Source organism: Belonocnema kinseyi, chromosome 8 (assembly GCF_010883055.1).
Source record: "Belonocnema kinseyi isolate 2016_QV_RU_SX_M_011 chromosome 8, B_treatae_v1, whole genome shotgun sequence".
Classification (NCBI taxonomy): Eukaryota; Metazoa; Arthropoda; class Insecta; order Hymenoptera; family Cynipidae; genus Belonocnema; species Belonocnema kinseyi.
The window spans coordinates 37,094,729-37,114,305 of NC_046664.1; the positions used below are offsets into that span (position 1 = coordinate 37,094,729).

The 19,577-nt window shown below is 28.2% G+C and overlaps 1 protein-coding gene across 1 annotated transcript in view; it reads left to right on the plus strand.

Annotated features, from left to right (window-relative positions):
• The window catches only part of LOC117178441 (probable ATP-dependent RNA helicase DDX43), a 50,257-nt gene that overhangs the window by 1,958 nt on the left and 28,722 nt on the right, over positions 1–19,577 (plus strand). Inside the window, exons 2-3 of the mRNA XM_033369867.1 lie at positions 2,443–2,863; positions 9,689–10,300. Coding sequence (XP_033225758.1) covers positions 2,443–2,863; positions 9,689–10,300 — 1,033 coding nt within the window. The remainder of the gene's footprint in view (positions 1–2,442; positions 2,864–9,688; positions 10,301–19,577) is intronic.

A 19,577-nucleotide genomic window follows, 5' to 3' on the forward strand; every position in this document is an offset into this window, starting at 1 on the left:
CTCCTAAACTATTAATTATTTTGATCTAAAACTTTTTAAAAAACTTTATCATAGTTTTCTCCGCATTTTTGTCACGAGAAGTCCTTGCTTGCTCAAAATTCGATAAACGTGTTGGAACGTCCGTCAGCATGTTCGCTATCATGTCCCAAATTTTGAAGACAAAATATGTATTATTCTGGAAAAAAAGCCGGGGGAACCTAAAACTGGTAAAATCGACAATTTTCTAAGTATCACATGCCCTTAAGGCAAATAACAGAAAAAAGTTTGAGAGTAGGAAAAAAAAGTTTTCTGTGCATTTGTTGACCTAGAAAAAGCTTTTGACAAGGTGATCGAAGTAAACTTTGGGAAGCCCTGAAAGAGTATGGAGTCAATGGATGGCTTCTACAAGCTATAAAAACAATATATACGGGTAGCAAAGCGAGTGTAAGGGTGAATGGGAAATTGAGTGACTGTTTCGATATTATTCAAGGAGTTAGACAAGGATGCGTTATGTCTTCATGGTTATTTATATTATTTATGGACAAGTGTTTAAGAATTTCTCTTTTCGACGAAGAGGGTGTGGATCTCGAAACTGTAAGGGTACGTGAATTAGCGTTCGCAGATGATAAGGTTGTTATGGCAGAGTCAATCGAAGACTTCAAAAAATGTTGAATAAACTAGATGCAAGCATGAAGGGCGTGGGCCTTAAAATTAACGCAAATAAAACAAAAACTATGGTGTTCGAAGGAAAGAGTGAGAAAACACTATGCAATATTTTATTAAATGATGAAAGAATTGAACAAGTTGATAAGTTCGTATACCTTGGTAGCTTATTTACTAGGGACGGGCATATAGATGAGGAATTAGATAGACGCATAAACCGTGCGCGTAACGATTCGGAATCAGTTTACAATTTTAGAATGTCCAGTTTTTAACGTTAAAAATTAAACTGTTTCAATTGAAAAGTCTTATTAGTTAAAAAAATGTAAACACCCTATTGTTGATTTTTATTTATTAAATTTGAAATATAATTTTACTCTAAAATATTCGACTAATTTAAAACAAAATATAGATTTTAGTATATTTTGAACGAAACATTTCGAAGCTTTTTAAGAATTTTGACAGGTTTCAGAAGAATAAAAAACCGTTCCTAGAAAAATTAAAAATGATTTTTTATATTAATAAACTAATTTTAAGAGAATATTTAAAAAGATTTATAACGATTTATAAATTTTTTAAAAACGAATGTGAAAAATTTTAAGAAAATTTCTTTAATTTGGCAGAATAAAAAAAAAATTAATTCGAAAAAAATGTAAAACAGCATGTAGATGTTTCAAGGTTTTGAAATAAAATTTCGAAGCATTTTACTTAATGGACCGGGAATTTTCAAATTTAACAGCATTCCGAGCCAGTACTGAAAATTTACGAAAAGGAAAAAAATTCTGAATTGGAACATGAAATTTTTCCAAAGAATTCTAATTCTGAGTTTAAGCAGGGGATTTCTAAACTTTAACCAATTCTGAGTTGAAACTGGTATTTATACAAAAGAATTATAATTTGTTTTGGAACTGGGAATTTTATAATCTAAACTAATTCCGAGCTGGAAACGGGTTAAAGAATGAATTCTAAGTTGAAACGGGATATTTTCGAAAAAAAATTAAAATTATGAGTTGGAACAGGGATTTAAAAAAATGCTAATTCTTCGTTGAAACGGAGAATTTTCGAGAAGTGTTAGAATTCCGGATTTGAAAAGGAATTTTCAATTTTTAGCGAATTACCAATCTTTAGATTCCTACGCAATCTTCGCAGATGCACAATTGCTTCATCCATGTCGTCATCTTGGAGCAGCTCGTCGCATATGCGTAAATTATAAGCCATCTAAAATGTCAAATACCATATTAGATATTGTAAAAAAAAATGCAGCATGAAATCAGGTATCATACTTACTTTTTTGTTCACTTAGACTTAAATTCACCGAAAAAAACAGCAAGTCTAAGTTAACATGCTCAACCTTACTTGACACACTGGGGTACAGACAACCCCAGCCGATTTCAGGCAAGCACTTAGAACGTACTGGCGTTCTATATGCTGGGGTGTTCTGTACCCCAGTGTGTCTAGCAAAGGTTAAAATTGTTTAAAATGGTATAATTTTAAACATTTTAAAATTCATTGATTGGATTGTTTTGGAACTGAATCTGAATCTTTGAACTCCAAAATTTATAAAAGCTCAAAATGTTTAATTTGGCAGTTTGAATGAAACAACTTTTAAAATCGAAGTTTCACTTTGAATGCTTTCATTTGCAGTTTAGTTTTTACTTCGAATGGAACAATTTTTAGATTTAGTGTTCGATTTTTCAAATAATACTGGCCGTGAAAAATGTTTGTTAACTGGGAAATGACTGGAATTTTTTTTCTTTGATTAAAACCGCCGCCCTGTAAAGATTGGTTTATTGTTGTTTCTAGTATGTCTGAAGATTGGGACAGTGATGGAGAGAATTCCAAGAGGAGTCGTACGTTTCAGTCCCGGAGTTATACGAATCAGTCTCGTTTTAACGACAGAAGACAACCAGATGGTCGAGGAGGAGGCCGACGTGGAGGTCAAGGAAGAGGTGATAGAGGCGACAGAGGTGACAGACGTGAGGACAATAGAAGCCAGTACGGAAAACAGAATCAAAGCCAGTATGGTCACAAGAGCCAGCAACAATACAGTCAACCGTCTCAACAATATGGTCAGCAGAGACAATACAATTCACAAAATCAGTCCTACCAATCAAACGGACACGAGATCGTTATGAAAATAGAAACGCACAGGGTTGGAAGGCTTATTGGAAAAGGTGGTTCAAAAATCCGAGAACTTCAGGATGAAAGTTCATGTCGAATCAAGGTAACTATAAAAAAATATATATATAAGTATATAAACAATATCCGATGAAAAGTCAGGGTGACCGCTGGATAAAAAACAGTTTTTTTTATAAACCATAAATATAAATAAATCATTTTTAAAATGGATATGTACTTTAAGTATGAAAAACTGAACAATAATTGATTTGACAAAACGAATTGAAATTAATATAATATCAGTTATTCAGATAATTTTATTTTTAAATGGCAATTTTAATGATTTAGCAATAAAATATTTTTAATTGCAAGTTTTAGGAATTCTTTTATTTTATTTTATATATTAAATTTAATAAATAAATTGATTAATATATTATTGTTATTAATTTTTGTAGTTTTTTAAAAATGTAAGCATGCGATTGAAACTTTATAAACTATTTTTAATTTTAAAATAACTTCATAATTATATAGTCGTAATTAAAGGCTTTTATTAAATTTAAAATATTGTTTAAGTCTAAATTATTCAATTTTTAACCCATTTCATTTGAACTTTTTTTATTTAGAAACAGAGTAAGTATTAAATATTTAGCAATATTTCACCATTCATTTAAGATGAGTAAATTGAAACCAAATATTTAAAAGTAAACAATTTGAAACAGAATTGTTTTACATAAGAAGCTTTGGATCTCTAGGATTTCGTAGAGCTTCTAAACTTTTAACGTTAAAATGTTAAATGTTTTATTTTAAAAAATTTCAATTTTTAAGTTAAATTGTTGAAATTTGGTTGTTTAAATAGCATTTGAACGTTTATTATTTGCAGAAAAATTTGAGTAATTTTAAGAGGTATTTAGAAGTTTTGAACATTATTTTTCGGAACTTTCCAAATATATAGTAAAATTAATCTAAGTTTTTCTACAATTTCTGGAAAATCCTGAAAATTAAAAAAAAATCCTTAAAATCTTTCAGGTTCTTTTTTGATAATTTTGGAAATCTCTTAAAATCTTTGTAAATTTTCCGTTACAATAACACAGCCACACAAAAAAAAGTTTGCGGATCTAGTAACAAGACACACGTATTCCTATGGATTTTGGGGCGCTGAATTCAAATTCGGTATCAAAAATCACCCATCACGTCATGGTTGAGCCATAACCTCAAAAAATGACGAAAAATCATGCACTGAGGCAAATAAATTTCAAAATAATGATTGTGTTCAAAAACTGATTGTATTGTCCCGTTGTGTTTGCGGTACCGTTTGAATTAGCTTGGGCTTAACCTGCAAAGAGGTCAAACCTATCTTAACCTAAAAAAACCTGACCTAACCTAACTTAACTTCACGTAACACAATTAAACTGATTGTGTTGTCCCGTTGTGTTTGCGGTACCATTTACCGAATGAGATTCAACCACACGTTTAGCTATGTAAGCGCACGGTTCTCAGTCTTAAATGTGTGCTATATTTAATAGGTTAAACCTCTATGTAGCTTAAGCCGAAGCTGAATGAAACGGTACCGCAAACACAACGGGACAACACAGTGAGTTTATTGTGATACGTGAAGTTAGGTTAGGTTAGTTTTTTTTAGGTTAGAATAGGTTTGACCTCTTTGCAGGTTAAGGCCAAGCTGATTCAAACGGTACCGCAAACAAAACGGGACAACACATCAGTTTAATTTTGTTTCGTGAGGTTAGGCTAGGTTAGATTTATTTCTACGTTAGGCTCGAGTTAACCCATTCGATGTAGCACACATTTGCTACTGGGAAAATATGCTACCAGAGCTTTACGTGTATCACTGGCATTATTTTGAAATTTATTTGCCTCAGTGCATGATTTTTCGTCATTTTTTGAGGTTATGGCTCAACCATGACGTGATAAGTGATTTTTGATACCGAATTGGAATTCAGCGCCCCAAAATCCATAGGGATACGTGTGTCTTGTTACCAGGCACGCACACTTTTTTTTGTGTGGCTGTGTAATTTTACAAAACTAAGAATTATTTTCAATTTTCTTATGAATCTTAAGAAACTGTTTTTATCTTTTGGAGCCTTTCACAATTATTAAAAAGCTTCTTAATTTTTTGTTTTAATTTGCAGGTTTTTTGAAAAGTTGTAGGAAAAATTCAATTCATTTCAAAATATATATCAAAGTTACGAAAAAGTGTCAAAAATGATTTTTAATTTGTCAACATTTAAAACCACTTCTAGAATTCTTAAGATTTTGAAATACAATTTTAAACCTTTTCAAGGATGCTTGAACTATTTAAAATGAAAATTATTTAACTTATATTTTAAGAACTGTTAAGTTTAAAAAAATATTTTTTCCATTTTTAATGTGTCTAGCTTAAAATTACTTAAAATAATATAATTTTGAAAATGTTTAAATTTCATAGCTTGATTCTTTGATTTAGAGTATTGAAAATTTTAACGTGGATTTAATATTATGAAGCTTTATCTGAATCTTTGAACTCTATATTTGATAAAAGTTCTAAATTATGCAGTTTATATGCATTTTATTTGTGATTGTTCAATTGAAAAGTGTTAGTAGCTTTGCTTTTATATCTGTAAATTATTAAGCATTTGAATACACAATTATTGAATTGAAAAACTTTTAAACTTCAATTTTAAAAGTTTAAAATTTAAGAGTTCCTCTTTGAATTCTCTAATTTGTTATTTATTGCTTTTTACTTTAAATGGAATAATATTTAGAATAGATTTCGATTTTTTTAAATTTCATTTGTCGTGAAAAATGTTTGCGAACCGGGAATTTTTTCTTCGATTAAAACGGCCACTCTCATCTTCTGCTTTAAATATTTTCTATTTTAGATTTTAATTTAAATAATATTTTTAAATGCAATCTTGAAGACTTAAATAATTAAAAATTAAAAGCGCTTGAAGTTGAAAATTTTGGATAAAAAACGTTTTTATTTCATCAACTGTAGATATAAATAAATTATTTTTAAAATGAATCTGATGAATCTGTATTTGAAATATTGAAAGGGAACAATCATTTATTTGAACAAATGATTTGAAATATGTTGCAATTAAGAAATTTCAGATTTTAACGTTAAAAATTAAACTGTTTCAAATCGAAAATCTGTCGTTAAGAAAATGCCACTGTCCGATTGAAACTTTATAAAATATTTTTAAGTTTAAAATAACTTTATAATAATTTATTTGAAATTGAAGACTTTCAAAAATTTTTTACTTTTGTTTCAGTCTATAATGTTAAATTTCAAATTTTTAATTAAGAAAAAAATTTCTGTTTGGAATATTAATTTAAAAGAATATTAAAAGATATTTAAAATGATTTCCCCAAAAATGGTTAAAAAAGAATCTGAAAGATTACTTTTTTTTCAATTCGAAGGTTTTTCTAAAAATTGTAGAAAAAAATCTATTTATTTTAAAAAATATTTAGAAGTTCTAAAAAAATGTTAAACATAATTTTAAAGTTGAATAAATTTCAACCAACTTCTATGTTTCTCAAGATTTTAAAATAAAATTTCGAAGCTTTTCAAGGATGTTTAAACTATTTAAGATGAAAATAATTTAACTTTTGATTTAATAAGTGTTCAGTTTATTAAAAAATGTAGTCTATCAATTTTTAATGTTTCTTGCTTAAAATTGCTTTAAATAATATAATTTTGCAAATTTTGAAGTTAATTGATTATTTAATTTAGAGCATTGAAAATAATAATCTGGATTTATATTTTTTAAATTGAACCTAAATCTTTGAACTTATTAAATTTTAAAGGTTAAAAATGGTAAATTTAGCAGTTTATCTGAATTTCATTGAAGATTCATTTAAGATTGCCAGGAAATGACAGGGAATTTTTTTCTTCGATTAAAACGATTAAATTTTTTAATTTGAAATAGATTTTCTTTTTAAATTCAAATTAAACTACTTTTTTTTTTGTTAAAAGTTGATCGATTTTAGTTGAAAATTCAAGTATCTTGTTTAAACTACACGTACTTTGTTGAAAATTTACCATTTTGTTTGAAAATTCATCTCTGGTTGAATATTTTTTTATTAATTGTAAATTTGGCTATTGATTTTTTAATTGGCAATTTATCTCTATTGATTGAAAATTTGTCTGTTTTGGTAGAACTTAATCTTATTTGAAAATTTTTATTTTTGGTTGAAAATTCAACTATTCCAGTTAAATATTTATAATTTTAGTTGAAAAGTCATTACTTTAATTGAAAATTGAACTATTTTGTTAAAAATGCGTTTTTTATGTTGTTGAAAATGAATTTTTCTTATCTGAAAATTTAGCTATTCCATTTTTGATTGTAAATTTATGTTTTAGATCAAAATTCAACTATTCCAGTTAAAAATTGATGGATTTTAGTTGAAAATCCTTTATTTTGATTGAAAATTGAACTATATTCGATTCGTTTTTTTGCTGAAATTTAATTTTTTGATCTAAAAATTTGACGATTCCTATTTTGATACAAAACAAAACTTATAATTCAATTTTGAATTATCAATTTATTATTTATATATTTAATTAATTCGTTGGAAATGCATGGATTTTGTTGAAAAATCGTGATTTTGGTAAAAAAATCTATCTTCTTATGTAAAAAGGTATCTTTTTGGCTTAAAATTCATCTGTTGTAGTTAAAGACTCGCCATTTTAATAAAAAATCTTTAACTACTTTATTTTTGGTTAGAAACTTGATCTTTTTTAGTTTGAAATTCAACAATTTGGTTGTAAATTTCTTTTTTTTTGTATTTGATGACGCAATTATTTTGTTAAAAATTCATGTATTTTGTTAAAAAATCGTCTTTCGTAGAAAATTCATCTTCTTCGTTGAAAAGTCAAATATTCTAATTGAATATTCATCTTTTTCGTTGAAAATTGATTTTTTTTGTTAAAAATAGGACTGCTTCGTTTGCAATTGAACTATTTTCTTACAAATTCATATTTTTTAGTTGAAAATTCCACTTTTTTAATTGAAAATTCATATATTTGTTTTACAAATCGTCTTTCTTGTTCGAAAATTCATTTTTTGCATACAAATTCAAGTATTTCAATTAAATATTGATCATTTTAGTAATGAATTCATCTTATTGATTGAAAATAAAACTGTCTGGTTAAAAGTTAAATTAATTTTGTTTTAAAAATGAATCTGCCTTTATTTTTTTTGCGTGGAAAATTAGTTTTTTTTTTTAACTGAATAATGAACGATTTCATTTTTTGTTGAAAACTGATCTTTTTTAGTTTAAAATTCAGCTGTTTGTTTGAATATTGATCCCTTTCAGTTGAAAATTCAACGGTTTGATTGAGAATTAATGTAATTTTTTGAAAAAAATCGTCTTCTTGGTAGAAAATCAATGTTTTTGGTTGAAAATTCAACTATTTAGTTAATATTTAATAACTATTTTTGTTTTTGAAAATCTTAATTTCTACTTTAAAAGCAGTAAAATTTCAAGTTTTCATTATTTTAATACTTTTGGTCAATTTAGAAGTGATTTCTACCTTATCTACATAGTATACGTTTGAAAATGTATGTACTTTGCGAAAATTCGTCCGTGTTTTAGAAAAATAATCTTTATCGAGGAAAATTAATCTGTTTAGTATAAAATTCAACTATTTCAGTTGACGATTCATCATTTTAGTTGAAAATTTAGCAATTTGGTTGAAAATTAATTCCTTCAACTGAAAATTCGAATGCCCATTTTTGGTTGGAAATTCAGCTTTTCTTGTTAAAAATTTAACAATTTGGATGAAAATTTTTTTTTTTTATTTATTTGTAATTCAACTAAGTCGTTGAAAATCTCCCTATTTAGTTCAAAATCGATTTTTTCGTAGAGAATTGTCTTTTTCTTTACAAGTTAATCTTTTTGTTTAAAAAATCTTCTTTTCTGTTAAAAATTCAAGTAGTACAGTTAAATATTTAAAATTTTAAGTAAAAAAGCATTTCTTTGGTTGAAATATGAACTATTTGATTGCAAACTTGCTTTATTGTTTTTTTTAAATTTATTTTTTTTACGAAAAGGAATTTTTTGCCGACAATTTAACTATTTTGTTGAAAATTTGTTTCTTTTTTGCTTTTACATTCTTTTAATTAAGAATGTAACAATTATTCCAGTTGAATATTTTATCATTTTATACCTCATTTTAGATCTTTGTAGAAAATTCATCAAGTTGGTCAAAAATTCAATTATTCCTGTTGAAGATTCATCATTTCAATTAAAAGTGAATCTTTCTTGTTAAAAATTCTATTATTCCAGTTAAAGATTTACAGTTTTAGTTGAAAATTCATCACTTTGTTTGAAAATGTAACTTTTTTAAAGTTATTTTTGTTTATTTTGTTTATTTGTTGAAATTGTTTGATTGGACATTAATTTTTTTAAATTTAAAGTTTAATTATTTAAGTTTTGATTGACAATTTTTTTTTTAGTACAAATTAATTTTTCTTGTTTAACTATTTTCTTGAAAATCCGTATTTTTGGTTGAAAATTAATTTTTTGAACTAAGAGTTTAACTATTTCACTTTTTGTTAAAATTTGATTATTTTTAGTGGAAAATTTAAGTATTGTTTTTAAAATGAATTAATTCTGCAATTTTTTACTCTCTTGTGTGAAACGATGTTTAGAATTTACGTCAAGAATTAAAATAAATGTTTGCGCTTAGCGGCGGGTATAAATATATTAATTCTGGTTGGCCGGTAAAATTGAAAAGTTTGACACGGGCAAAAACCGTGAAATGACCGAGAACTTAAAGTCTTTCGCCGAATCGCCACCCTGATATAATATGTTACTTCAATTCCTTCCAGTAATATATCGAGAAAAATCCATAAAAAAATGTTCCGTATAGTACCTTCTTACAGCAGTCATAATTTCAAGTGAATTCTATTTCCACGATTATTTTCAGGTTGACCGCGGAAGGGATAATGATACAGTTCCCGTGACTTTAGAGGGAACTGATGAAGCTCAGAAGAAAGCTAAAGATCTGATCGAAGAGCTGATGTCGAATGACATGGGCCCACCTCAAGGTCGTGCACCACGGCCATACGGACGTTCCAGGAGATCAGATTCAAGATCTCCTCCGTCCAGGTCTCCTTCCTCCCGATCTCCTCGCTCGAAATCTGGAAATTCTCCTCAGAGAAGACCAGATTCCTATTCACAGAATTCGTTCCCGCCGCTGGGTGAGAGTCAATCCCACGGAAGACAGAGTCAGGAGCAGCAGTCCTATGGGAGACAGTCGCAAGGTCAGCAGTCCTACGGTGGACAGCAGCGATCATACGGATCTCAATCGAATGACTCTTCGACGAGTCGATACAAAAATTATAATAACGACAGGAGTAACAACGATTATAGCTCGAGACGGTCCGATTCCAATAATTATCAGGATTCTAAGTTCAAAAGCTCAGATTTGACACAAGACACACCAAGTTCCCAACAAACGTCAAGCAGCACGCAAGAGGAGCAGAAGGAAGAAATTGATTTTGATAATTTCGACTGGTCGAAGGCCAATGAATTTTATGTGAGTATGAGGATTATTAGATTATTTCATGATTCTGGATCAAGCAGATCGGGCGATATATGCCCCGTCCCTATTATACTCTGTATTCATTTAAGGTACCTAAAGTATCCTATTTTCAAGATTTGGTCCCTATATGGTACCCTATTTGCAGCCCGCAATGGAACTTAAAGAATTTTTATAATTTGATCGAAGCTTTCAAGATTCAGGGGTTTTGAAAAACAAAAAATAGAAATATCAGGGAATTTCTGTAAGAAGTAACTGTAAAACATTGTCAGGGCTGTTACACACAGTCTCATTATTTCAAATCCCTTTATAGTCACTTTTTAAAATGAAAGTATCAAATTAATTACTGTTCTTTCAATAAATTCATAAATAGATCGAAATCATTTCAAATCAGAAATGTTCTACACTTGAAGTTGCAGAATTTCTCGGGGACAAAATATGTTGTTTTTTTTTTTTAGTAGAAATTAGGCGACACGTATTTTGGCAATTTATGAACAAAAATTTTTTACGGAGTTATACGTATTTGAATTTTTGGCTTTGTTTTTAAAAAAATCCAAATTTTTTCTTCAAACTTATATAACTTTTAACCTAATGGAAATAATTCAGATTCTGGTAGATTTAGTTGCCTTCTTTCGAAATTCCCGAGAAAATTAAAAAAAAATTAACAAAATGGCGGTGGTTTTTCTGAAAATACTAAAAGTTGATTTTCTCAAAAAATCCACACTTATATTTTTTGTTGAATTTGTACTATCATGAGGAAAATACCTTGTGAGTTTTGTGCCGACTAAGTCACTTTTGTGGCCAGGAGATTTTCTTTCGTAAAATCGAATTCTCGCATTTTTCTCGCAAACAACAATAGTTACAAAAAAAAAATGCTAAGAAAATATTTTACACAGTTAAAGCCATGTAACAAGTATAACAGCTGATCAAGTCAGCCCTGAGATCAATATTTTTTCATCCATATTGAAAAATAAAATCTTAAATAATAATTAATTTTTTCGGGAAATGTTAATAAATATTAATGGATCGTTTGTTGCCTTGCAAAGAGTTGAAGGAAGAAAAAACGTCATTAATGAAATAGTGATTATCGACGGACGCATTTAGGGTTTTACAGTAGAAGTTTCACTTCTAACTTTCTCGGTCGATAATCATGCAATATATTTTACCCAAAGACTCGTAGAAGTTCCGGGGACTGAGAGCGAAATACGTGAAGAGCGGAAAATCCGCTCCTCGCCAGCTCTTCTGTTTATATTTTCTTAGCGTTACGAGCGAGGATGCTCGCCGATCAGGACCGCGCCTGCTCGTATCGTATAGATACGTTATTCGATATCTGAACCGTTTCCAAGATCTATAGGCTGCATTATAACTAGGAGAAGAAGAGTTTCTTTGTTCAGAGCGCTCATATAACAGAATATAAATTTCTATAGATTCGCACTGCTTCGCACTCCTGGCGAACCGAAGGAACCGAGAGGAGCCTCTACAAAGTACCCTTAAAGACCCCACTGAGCAACTCTTCGGTTCTTTTTAAAAAAAACTCAAAAAAATAGCAAGATCAACTTTTAAATGGTTAAAATTCGGATTATACGTTAAAATTTTCATTAGAAACTCACGGAGTAATCGCAATACTTTTTCTTGCAGCGTTAAAAACTTAAAAAAATTACAAGTTGATCACATTTAAAAAAAAATTTTACGCTGCAAAAAAAGGTATTGCGATTACTTCGTAAGTTTCGAATGGAAATTTTAACGTATAATCCGAATTTCAACAATTTCGAAGTTAATCTTGCTTTTTCTGAGCTTTTTAAGAAGGAACAGACGGGGACCCAGAGGAGTCGTTAAGGGTACTTTGTAGAGGCTCCTTTCGGTCCGCCAGGGACTCTATATAGTAAAATGCATCACATTATTTGTGAGCTTAACTTGAAGTTTAATTTTCAATTTTTACATTAAATATAATCCGTAATTAAGGTAAATGTCCCAATTTGGGCGAATGTAATGATTTGTTTGGCATATTTTGCTTGTAAAAGTATTTTAAATCTTACGAATCGATCAAAGTTCCTCATACCGCACACTTTGAACATTTTTCATCAATACTTTGTCTGATTATCGATATAAACAAACAATTTTTACTGAATAATAAAAAATATTTCATGCTGTACCGATGAACCTATTTGGGCGAATGAATTTTTCCTCTGACCCAGTTTGGGCGAATGAAATGTCCCAATTTGGGCGAGTGACGCCATGTTATATTTTCTAGAGTGGCGGGATATCGGCATTGATAAGAACTGACTCCTAATTTAACTTGCCATTAGGAATTTCAAAATTTTAACGTAAAAATTTCTTAGCATAATTATCAATTATTCAATACGAATGAATAAAAAACAGGCATCATAACGGGAGAAAGCTTTCAGAATTGAAATAGTGTGCTTATTATCTTTAAAAAAACTCCTAATTTTTATGTAACTGTGTTGTTTGTAAAAACTCGCACAAATTCCTCGAACCGTTTTTTCCGTCCGTATTAGGTCGGAAGGAAATATCCGAATTATTCATTAGCTTTCAGTTATTTTGAAGAACACATTCGAAAAACTTTTAATTAATACATACTTTTCAATCAAACATTCGCGCCACAAAATGTTTGGAGCACTGTTGAAACGAAAAACTACGAAGCCTGTCAACTCTCGAACTAACAAGTCGAGAACAATGTTATGCTCGATCGGCCACAGATGGCGACACGCGTGACTATATAACGTTTAAAGTACTAAAATGCGTGATAAAATGACTATAAAACCTATATCACAAATATCTTTCATCCATTCTAGAATGTGAATAAACTATTACTAGTGTCATCAACTTCAAGATTACCACGAATTTACCTATAGTATGTGAGCATTCGCACAAACTGGGTCACTCGCCTAAAATGGGACATTTACCTTAATCTATTTATATATTTTGTTGAAAATTCATATACTTTTTTGAAAATTCTTTTTTGTTCTTTTTAAATTATATTTTTAAGTGATTAATAAATTTAGCCAGTTAAAATTTCATCTCTTCGGTTTGAAATGTAACTATTTTTCATTTAAGGCTGAACAGAAATATATTTTTTCATGAATAATTATCCGATAAATGAGCATGAAAAAGATTCACAATTGCAAACCAGACTTCAAAACTACGTCACTTTTTGGCTGATTGGAGGCAAGAAATAATAATTGAAGAAAAGATAGATGAAAAAGTCAACCAAATTCTTTCAAATTCATAGTTTTTTTGTTTTGTTTTTGTATAAAATCAAACTATTTAGTTAAAAATAAATTTTGTCACTGTAAATTTAATTATTTCAGTTCAAAATAGATTGATTTCATAAAAAATGAACCGTTTTCTTGAAATTTATTTATTTTTTTTTAGTTTGAAATTCAATTATTTGGTTTAAAATTCGACTTTTTCTTTCATAACTGAACTATTAGGCTACAAATTAATCTATTGTTTTTAAAATTCATTTCTTTGTTAACAATTAGTTTTTGAAAGTAAACATTTTATTAATTCAGCGGATAATTCTTCTTTTTGTCCAAACATTGAGTATTTCTTGGAAAATTCACCTTTTTCTAAAATCATATTCAGTCGAATAATTTCTTTCAAGAATTGTAAAATGCCAACGGTGCAATTAGCAACGGTGTAATGCACAACATTTGTGATTCTTTATTATACTAAGGGGTTGAAAACGAGGGTGTTCCGGGTGTTGTCCTCGTCTATATACCGTATAAATTTCGAAAGCCGAGTCGGTTTGGATTTTGCTTTAGCACACAGTTTGAGGGACCAAAAAGAAAGATCGAGTTCATTAACCACTAATTGTTTTATCAAAATTCATAAAGTTAGAGCTTTTTTAAGATTATTGACACCACTTTTTTCCAAGATTTGAACATTCTATTTACAGCAATTTATAGTATACAAAAATACAAAAAATCTATCCAAATCCAATGAATCAAACGAAAATGGATATTTAAAGCCAATTAAAGCGTGCTACTAGAAAAAGCGAAGAGAAGAAAAACGTGACTTTTTTGTATATTTTGTTCTATTCGTAAAAACCAACTCCATTTTGTCCAAAAAAAAAAACTTCTACATTATGCTCAACATATAATACATTTTTATGTAAATTTGCCTGAAATTGCTTATTAAGATATTCAAAAATAAATTAGAAATTGTATTTATCGTGATAACTTTAATATTCGTTTCTTATTTTTCATTAAATTATATACTTAGATGCGCTGAAACATGTAACATTCCAATAAATTTATATCATTACAATTCGTAATATACATGGAAATTAAAACATACTTATTCTTATTGCCTTATTTATATATATATTTTTATATTTTTAATCTTGTCTTTTTTACGATTAAAATAAAAACTCCGCTTCCTATAAAAAAAATATAAATATTCGTAAAAAGTTTGTAAATCCTTGTTCGTTGAAAAAATGTTATCTCATTTATGCTCGTTGTTTGTATCGTTTGCACACAATTTAATTTTTTGATTTTCAGTTTTGTTTTTCATAAATAAAACAAAAACTACTTATCCTATAAAAAAAGTATTTCATGATAAATTTGTAAATTTCGTTTAGTTGCACAATTTTTGTCGATCTATCTATTTTCGTATTTTGCTTTGTTTAAACTTTTTTTAATTTTTATCTAAAATTTTATCAAAAACGACGCTGGACAGACAGGCAGACACCGACGTGAAAACTGGTTTTTCTGACTCAGGGGGCGTCAAAACGTGGACATTTGATGAAATTCGCGAAAGTAATTTTTCGCATAAAACTTATACCTTCTCCGTATGGATGAAAATGTAAAAAGAGGATTTTTGACGTTTTTATATTTTCAAATATCGACACTCAAACGTGTCATTGTTAACATTTCAGGTGTGCATATAGTAATGGTGGTTTTTAGGGGTCTTGCTAAACATTCTCACCGACCCATCATTCGTGGGGTGATGCGTAAGGGTAGGTAACTGTTTAAAAACATTTATATTCGACAATTCTTGCCGAAAGAATATTATTTTTTTGCCCTTATAATCGATTTCAGAAAAAAAATTAGAATTTTTTTTATTCCATTCATTTGAACGTTCATAACTGAAGTACATGAAAAATTAAACTAATTTGTTTCTAGAAAATAAATCTTCCTCATTGAAAATACAACTAATTCGTTCAAAGTTCCAGTGCGTAGTTAAAAATTATTTGTAATACTTCAATCATCATTTTTCTTGTAAATGTAATTGTTTTGTTGAAAAATTCGCTTTTGTCGGATGAAAATTAAATCTTGAAGTGCAAATCTACCTATTCCATTTTGTGTGGAAAATTGATTATTTTAGTTTAAAATTAAACTATTGGGATGAAAATTAACTTTCTTCTTTGCAATTCATATTTTTGCTTTAAAATTAAACTAATTTGGTAGAAAGTTGGAATGTTTGTTCAGAAGTTGGATTTCATTCCCTTCTCTTTTATTTCCCAAACTTTCAGAGCGATACCTCATTTCGTTTAGATGTAAGGTGGGAAAGAAAAATTGAGGACCAGGTTTGATCACGTGAACCTCTCGTAACATGGCCTTAAGAGAGTTCTACAAAAACTTCTTTTACTCATTTATGATATCTTGCACCATTTCCGAGAAAAATACAAAAATTCAATTTTCATAAGCGACATTTCCTATATTTTCACATTTTCAGATTTTTATTATCCATTTATTCAGATTCTTCATCATTCGAAGAGGAATCATTGTCTTCCCGGAACGGATGGCACCTACTTCCACTCTTGCGTTTTCAATCGTCGAAAGTTTTTTAAATCTTGTGTCGAAAGTCTTTTGCACTTCAGTCATGAAAGTTTCAGCATCGGTGATGGCTTCCGATTGTGAATGTTTCAGATTGTGATCAGTAAAAAATATTTTGAAATTCCCCCCATAAAGACATTTTAGTATTTCAATTGTTCATTTATATGTCAAATTTGAAAAATAGTTTAAAGGACTAGAAACATATGGGCAATTTCTGCGAAAGAGGGAAAACTTCACCTTTTCTACTTTTAGAAATATTTTTTACAAATTTTCGTTTATATAAATAAGATATTTGATCAGTTTAATGTGGGCTAACCCATTATTGAGATCAAGAGAATTTTTTCGCTTATGAAAATTGAATTTTTGTATTTTTCTCTGAATTGGTGCAAGATATCATAAATGAGTAAAATAACTGTTTGTAGAACTCTCTTAACTGTGCAAAATATTTTCTCAACATTTTTTCGTATCTATTGTTGTTTACAAGAAAAATGGGAGAATTTGATTTTATGAAAAGAAGCTCCTGGCCACAAAAGTTATTTAGCCGGCAAAAAAATCACAAGGTATTTTCCTTATGATAGTACAAATTCAATAAAAAAATTTGTTAAAATATTAGTGTGGGTATTTGAGAACATCGACTTTTAGTATTTTCCGAAAAGCCTCATGGATTTCGAAAGACGGCGATAAAATCTACCAGAATCTGAAAAGATATCTGAATTATCTCAATTAGGTCAAAAGTTATATAAGTTTAAAGAAAAAAATTGGATTTTTTTGAAAAACAAAGTCAAAAATCCAAATACGCATAGTTCCGTAAAATTTTTTTTCACAAATTGCAAAAATACGTATCGCCTAATTTCCTCTAAAAAAACAACATATTTCGTCCCCGAGAGATTATGCAACTTTAAGTGTAGAACCTGTCTGATTTAAAATGGATTCAATCAATAAAAATAATCTAAATATAAAAAATATAAATGAATAAATTTCATAAATTAAGGTCGATACCTATTTTTGAATTGTCATTTTTTTAATATTTAAGGGTATTTTTAAAACTTCTCAGGCAGTTTCAAGAGCTCTGAATGTGAAATATTTGAGGGACTTTTGTTTGAAATATTTTAGGATAAAGAATTTTCTAGATTTTCGGAAGATATGAATTTCTGAGGATTTTAATGATTTTACGGGATTTTAAAGCTCTCAATGTATTTTGGTACATTTTCCAGGATTTCAGAAAATACATATCATGATACAATTTTACGGAATTTTATAATATTTTAGTGGATTTTAATAGATTTATTCACTGTAAGTGAGATATTTGGCAGGATTTCAACGGATTTTGAATATTCTAGGGAATTTTTTGTTAATTTAAATCATTTGAGGGAATTTCGAAGCAATTTAAATATTTTAGGATATAGAAATTTATAGAATTTCGGAAGATATGAAATAATTTTACAGGATCTATAAAGTTTTAAGATATTTTAAAAGATTCCACGGAATGTTTTAAGGTTCTCATAGGTTGTAAGGTTTTTTTTAAAGCTCTTAAGCTATTTTAACTAATTTTCCAGGATTTTAAAGAATTTATTCAAGAAAAGTATTTCGTAGGGTTTCAAAGATTTAAAGAGATTTGAAATTATTTTTTGGAATTCAACCTGAATTCTTGGTAATTTATTCTAAATTCTTTTGTAATATTTAAATTTTTTATAATTATTTTAAGTCTTTATTGAATTAATTCTAAACAATCTTGAGTTTCAATTCATTTTAGTTGAAAATTCATATTTTTTTTTATTTCAAATATTTCAGTTGAAGATTCATCTTTTATTTTTATTTAACCAGTTTGGTACCAAAATAATTTTTTTTCACTGCAAATCTGACTATTCCATTTTATATTAAAAATAATTTTTTAATATCATTTATTTGGTTGTAAATTTATACATTTTGTTTTAAATCGAAATTTTTGTAGGAAATTAATCTACTTGCTTGAAAATTATTTTTTTTCGTTTAAAAAAGTATTCCAGTTAAATATTCATCATTTTTGTTGAAAATGTATCGTTTTGGTTGAAAATAAAACCACTCAGTTGAAGTTCAAACTTTTTTGTTAAAAATTCTTTTTATTTTGAAATTCATCACTTCGGATGAAAATTTGTTTGTTTTTTATGTGGAAACTTTTCCATTTTTTGTTGACAACTTATCTTTTCTAGTTCAAAATTCAACTATTTGTTTGAAAATCGATCTTTTTTAGTTGAACATTCAATTGCTTGTTTAAAAATTCATGTATTTTGTTGAAAAATTGTCTTTTGGTAGAAAACTGAAGTATTTAGTTGAAAATTCATTTTCGAAAATGCAACAGTTTTACTTAAAAAGATAGGGTTTTAACTTTATAGGCAAATTCAAGAAATTATTAATCATGTTTTGAGTATTGCTTAATCACGTAATTAATTAATCATTCTAATATATTAAGGAATTTTTCATAACATTTTTTTGAATCTTTCTAAAATATAATTAAACCTATTTATTGAATCCATAGAAAATGAAAAAAAAAATTATTTATAATAAACTCGCGTAACTGTATACATATTCCAAGTCGGTTGTTTTAAAAAATGCAAAATATTTAGGGAATTTTGTTTCAGAATTTAAGTTAAAGGTGTACATTAAGTCTTGGCATAAAAGTCTTTTTACGATATTTTTGTGAAGCATAAAACAATGATTGAATACGAATAATAGACGATTTAGGGTGGTCGTTTTAATCCGAGAAAAAAATTCCCGGTTTTTTCCCGGTTCGCAAACATTTTTCATGGTCAATGAAATTTAAAAAATTGAACTCTAGAGTTAATAATTTTTGCATTTGAATGAATTAAAACTGAGCTGCAAATGAAAGCACTCAAAGTGGAACTTTTTAATTTCTAACTTTTCAAATTGAAGTTTAAAAGTTTTTTAATTCAATAATTCTGTATTCAAATCTGATTCAATTACTCAATAATGTACACGTGTAAAATGGAAGCTACACTGTAAAAAAATCTATTGAATTTTACATCTCTGGTGGATGTAAATAAAAGGACCCTCGTGTATCGAAGTAACTTTACGAATCTGTTGTGATAGTCCAATTCGGCCGATAATTTTACATGCGAAAATGTAAAATTCATTATGTGAAAGAATAAAATAAAATAAAATTTATCAGGGCGACAGGTTTCGAACTCTCGAAAGCTCAAACTTCGTACAATTTCATGGAGATTGAAGAAACACAAGCCAGACACGTTACCACTTACCTAAAACACATAAGATACTATGGGTATTTTTTTGATGTTTAAATATTCCGTAAAAAAATATGAAATATTTATATTTCAAATTGTTTAAAAAATCCTTAAAATGCTTCCAAATTTTATTTGAAAATCTTGAAAAATCTGTATGTTGTTTACATTTTTTTCAGATTTTTTTTATTATTTTTGAAATTTTGTTAGAACTTTTAAACATCCCTTAAAAATAAT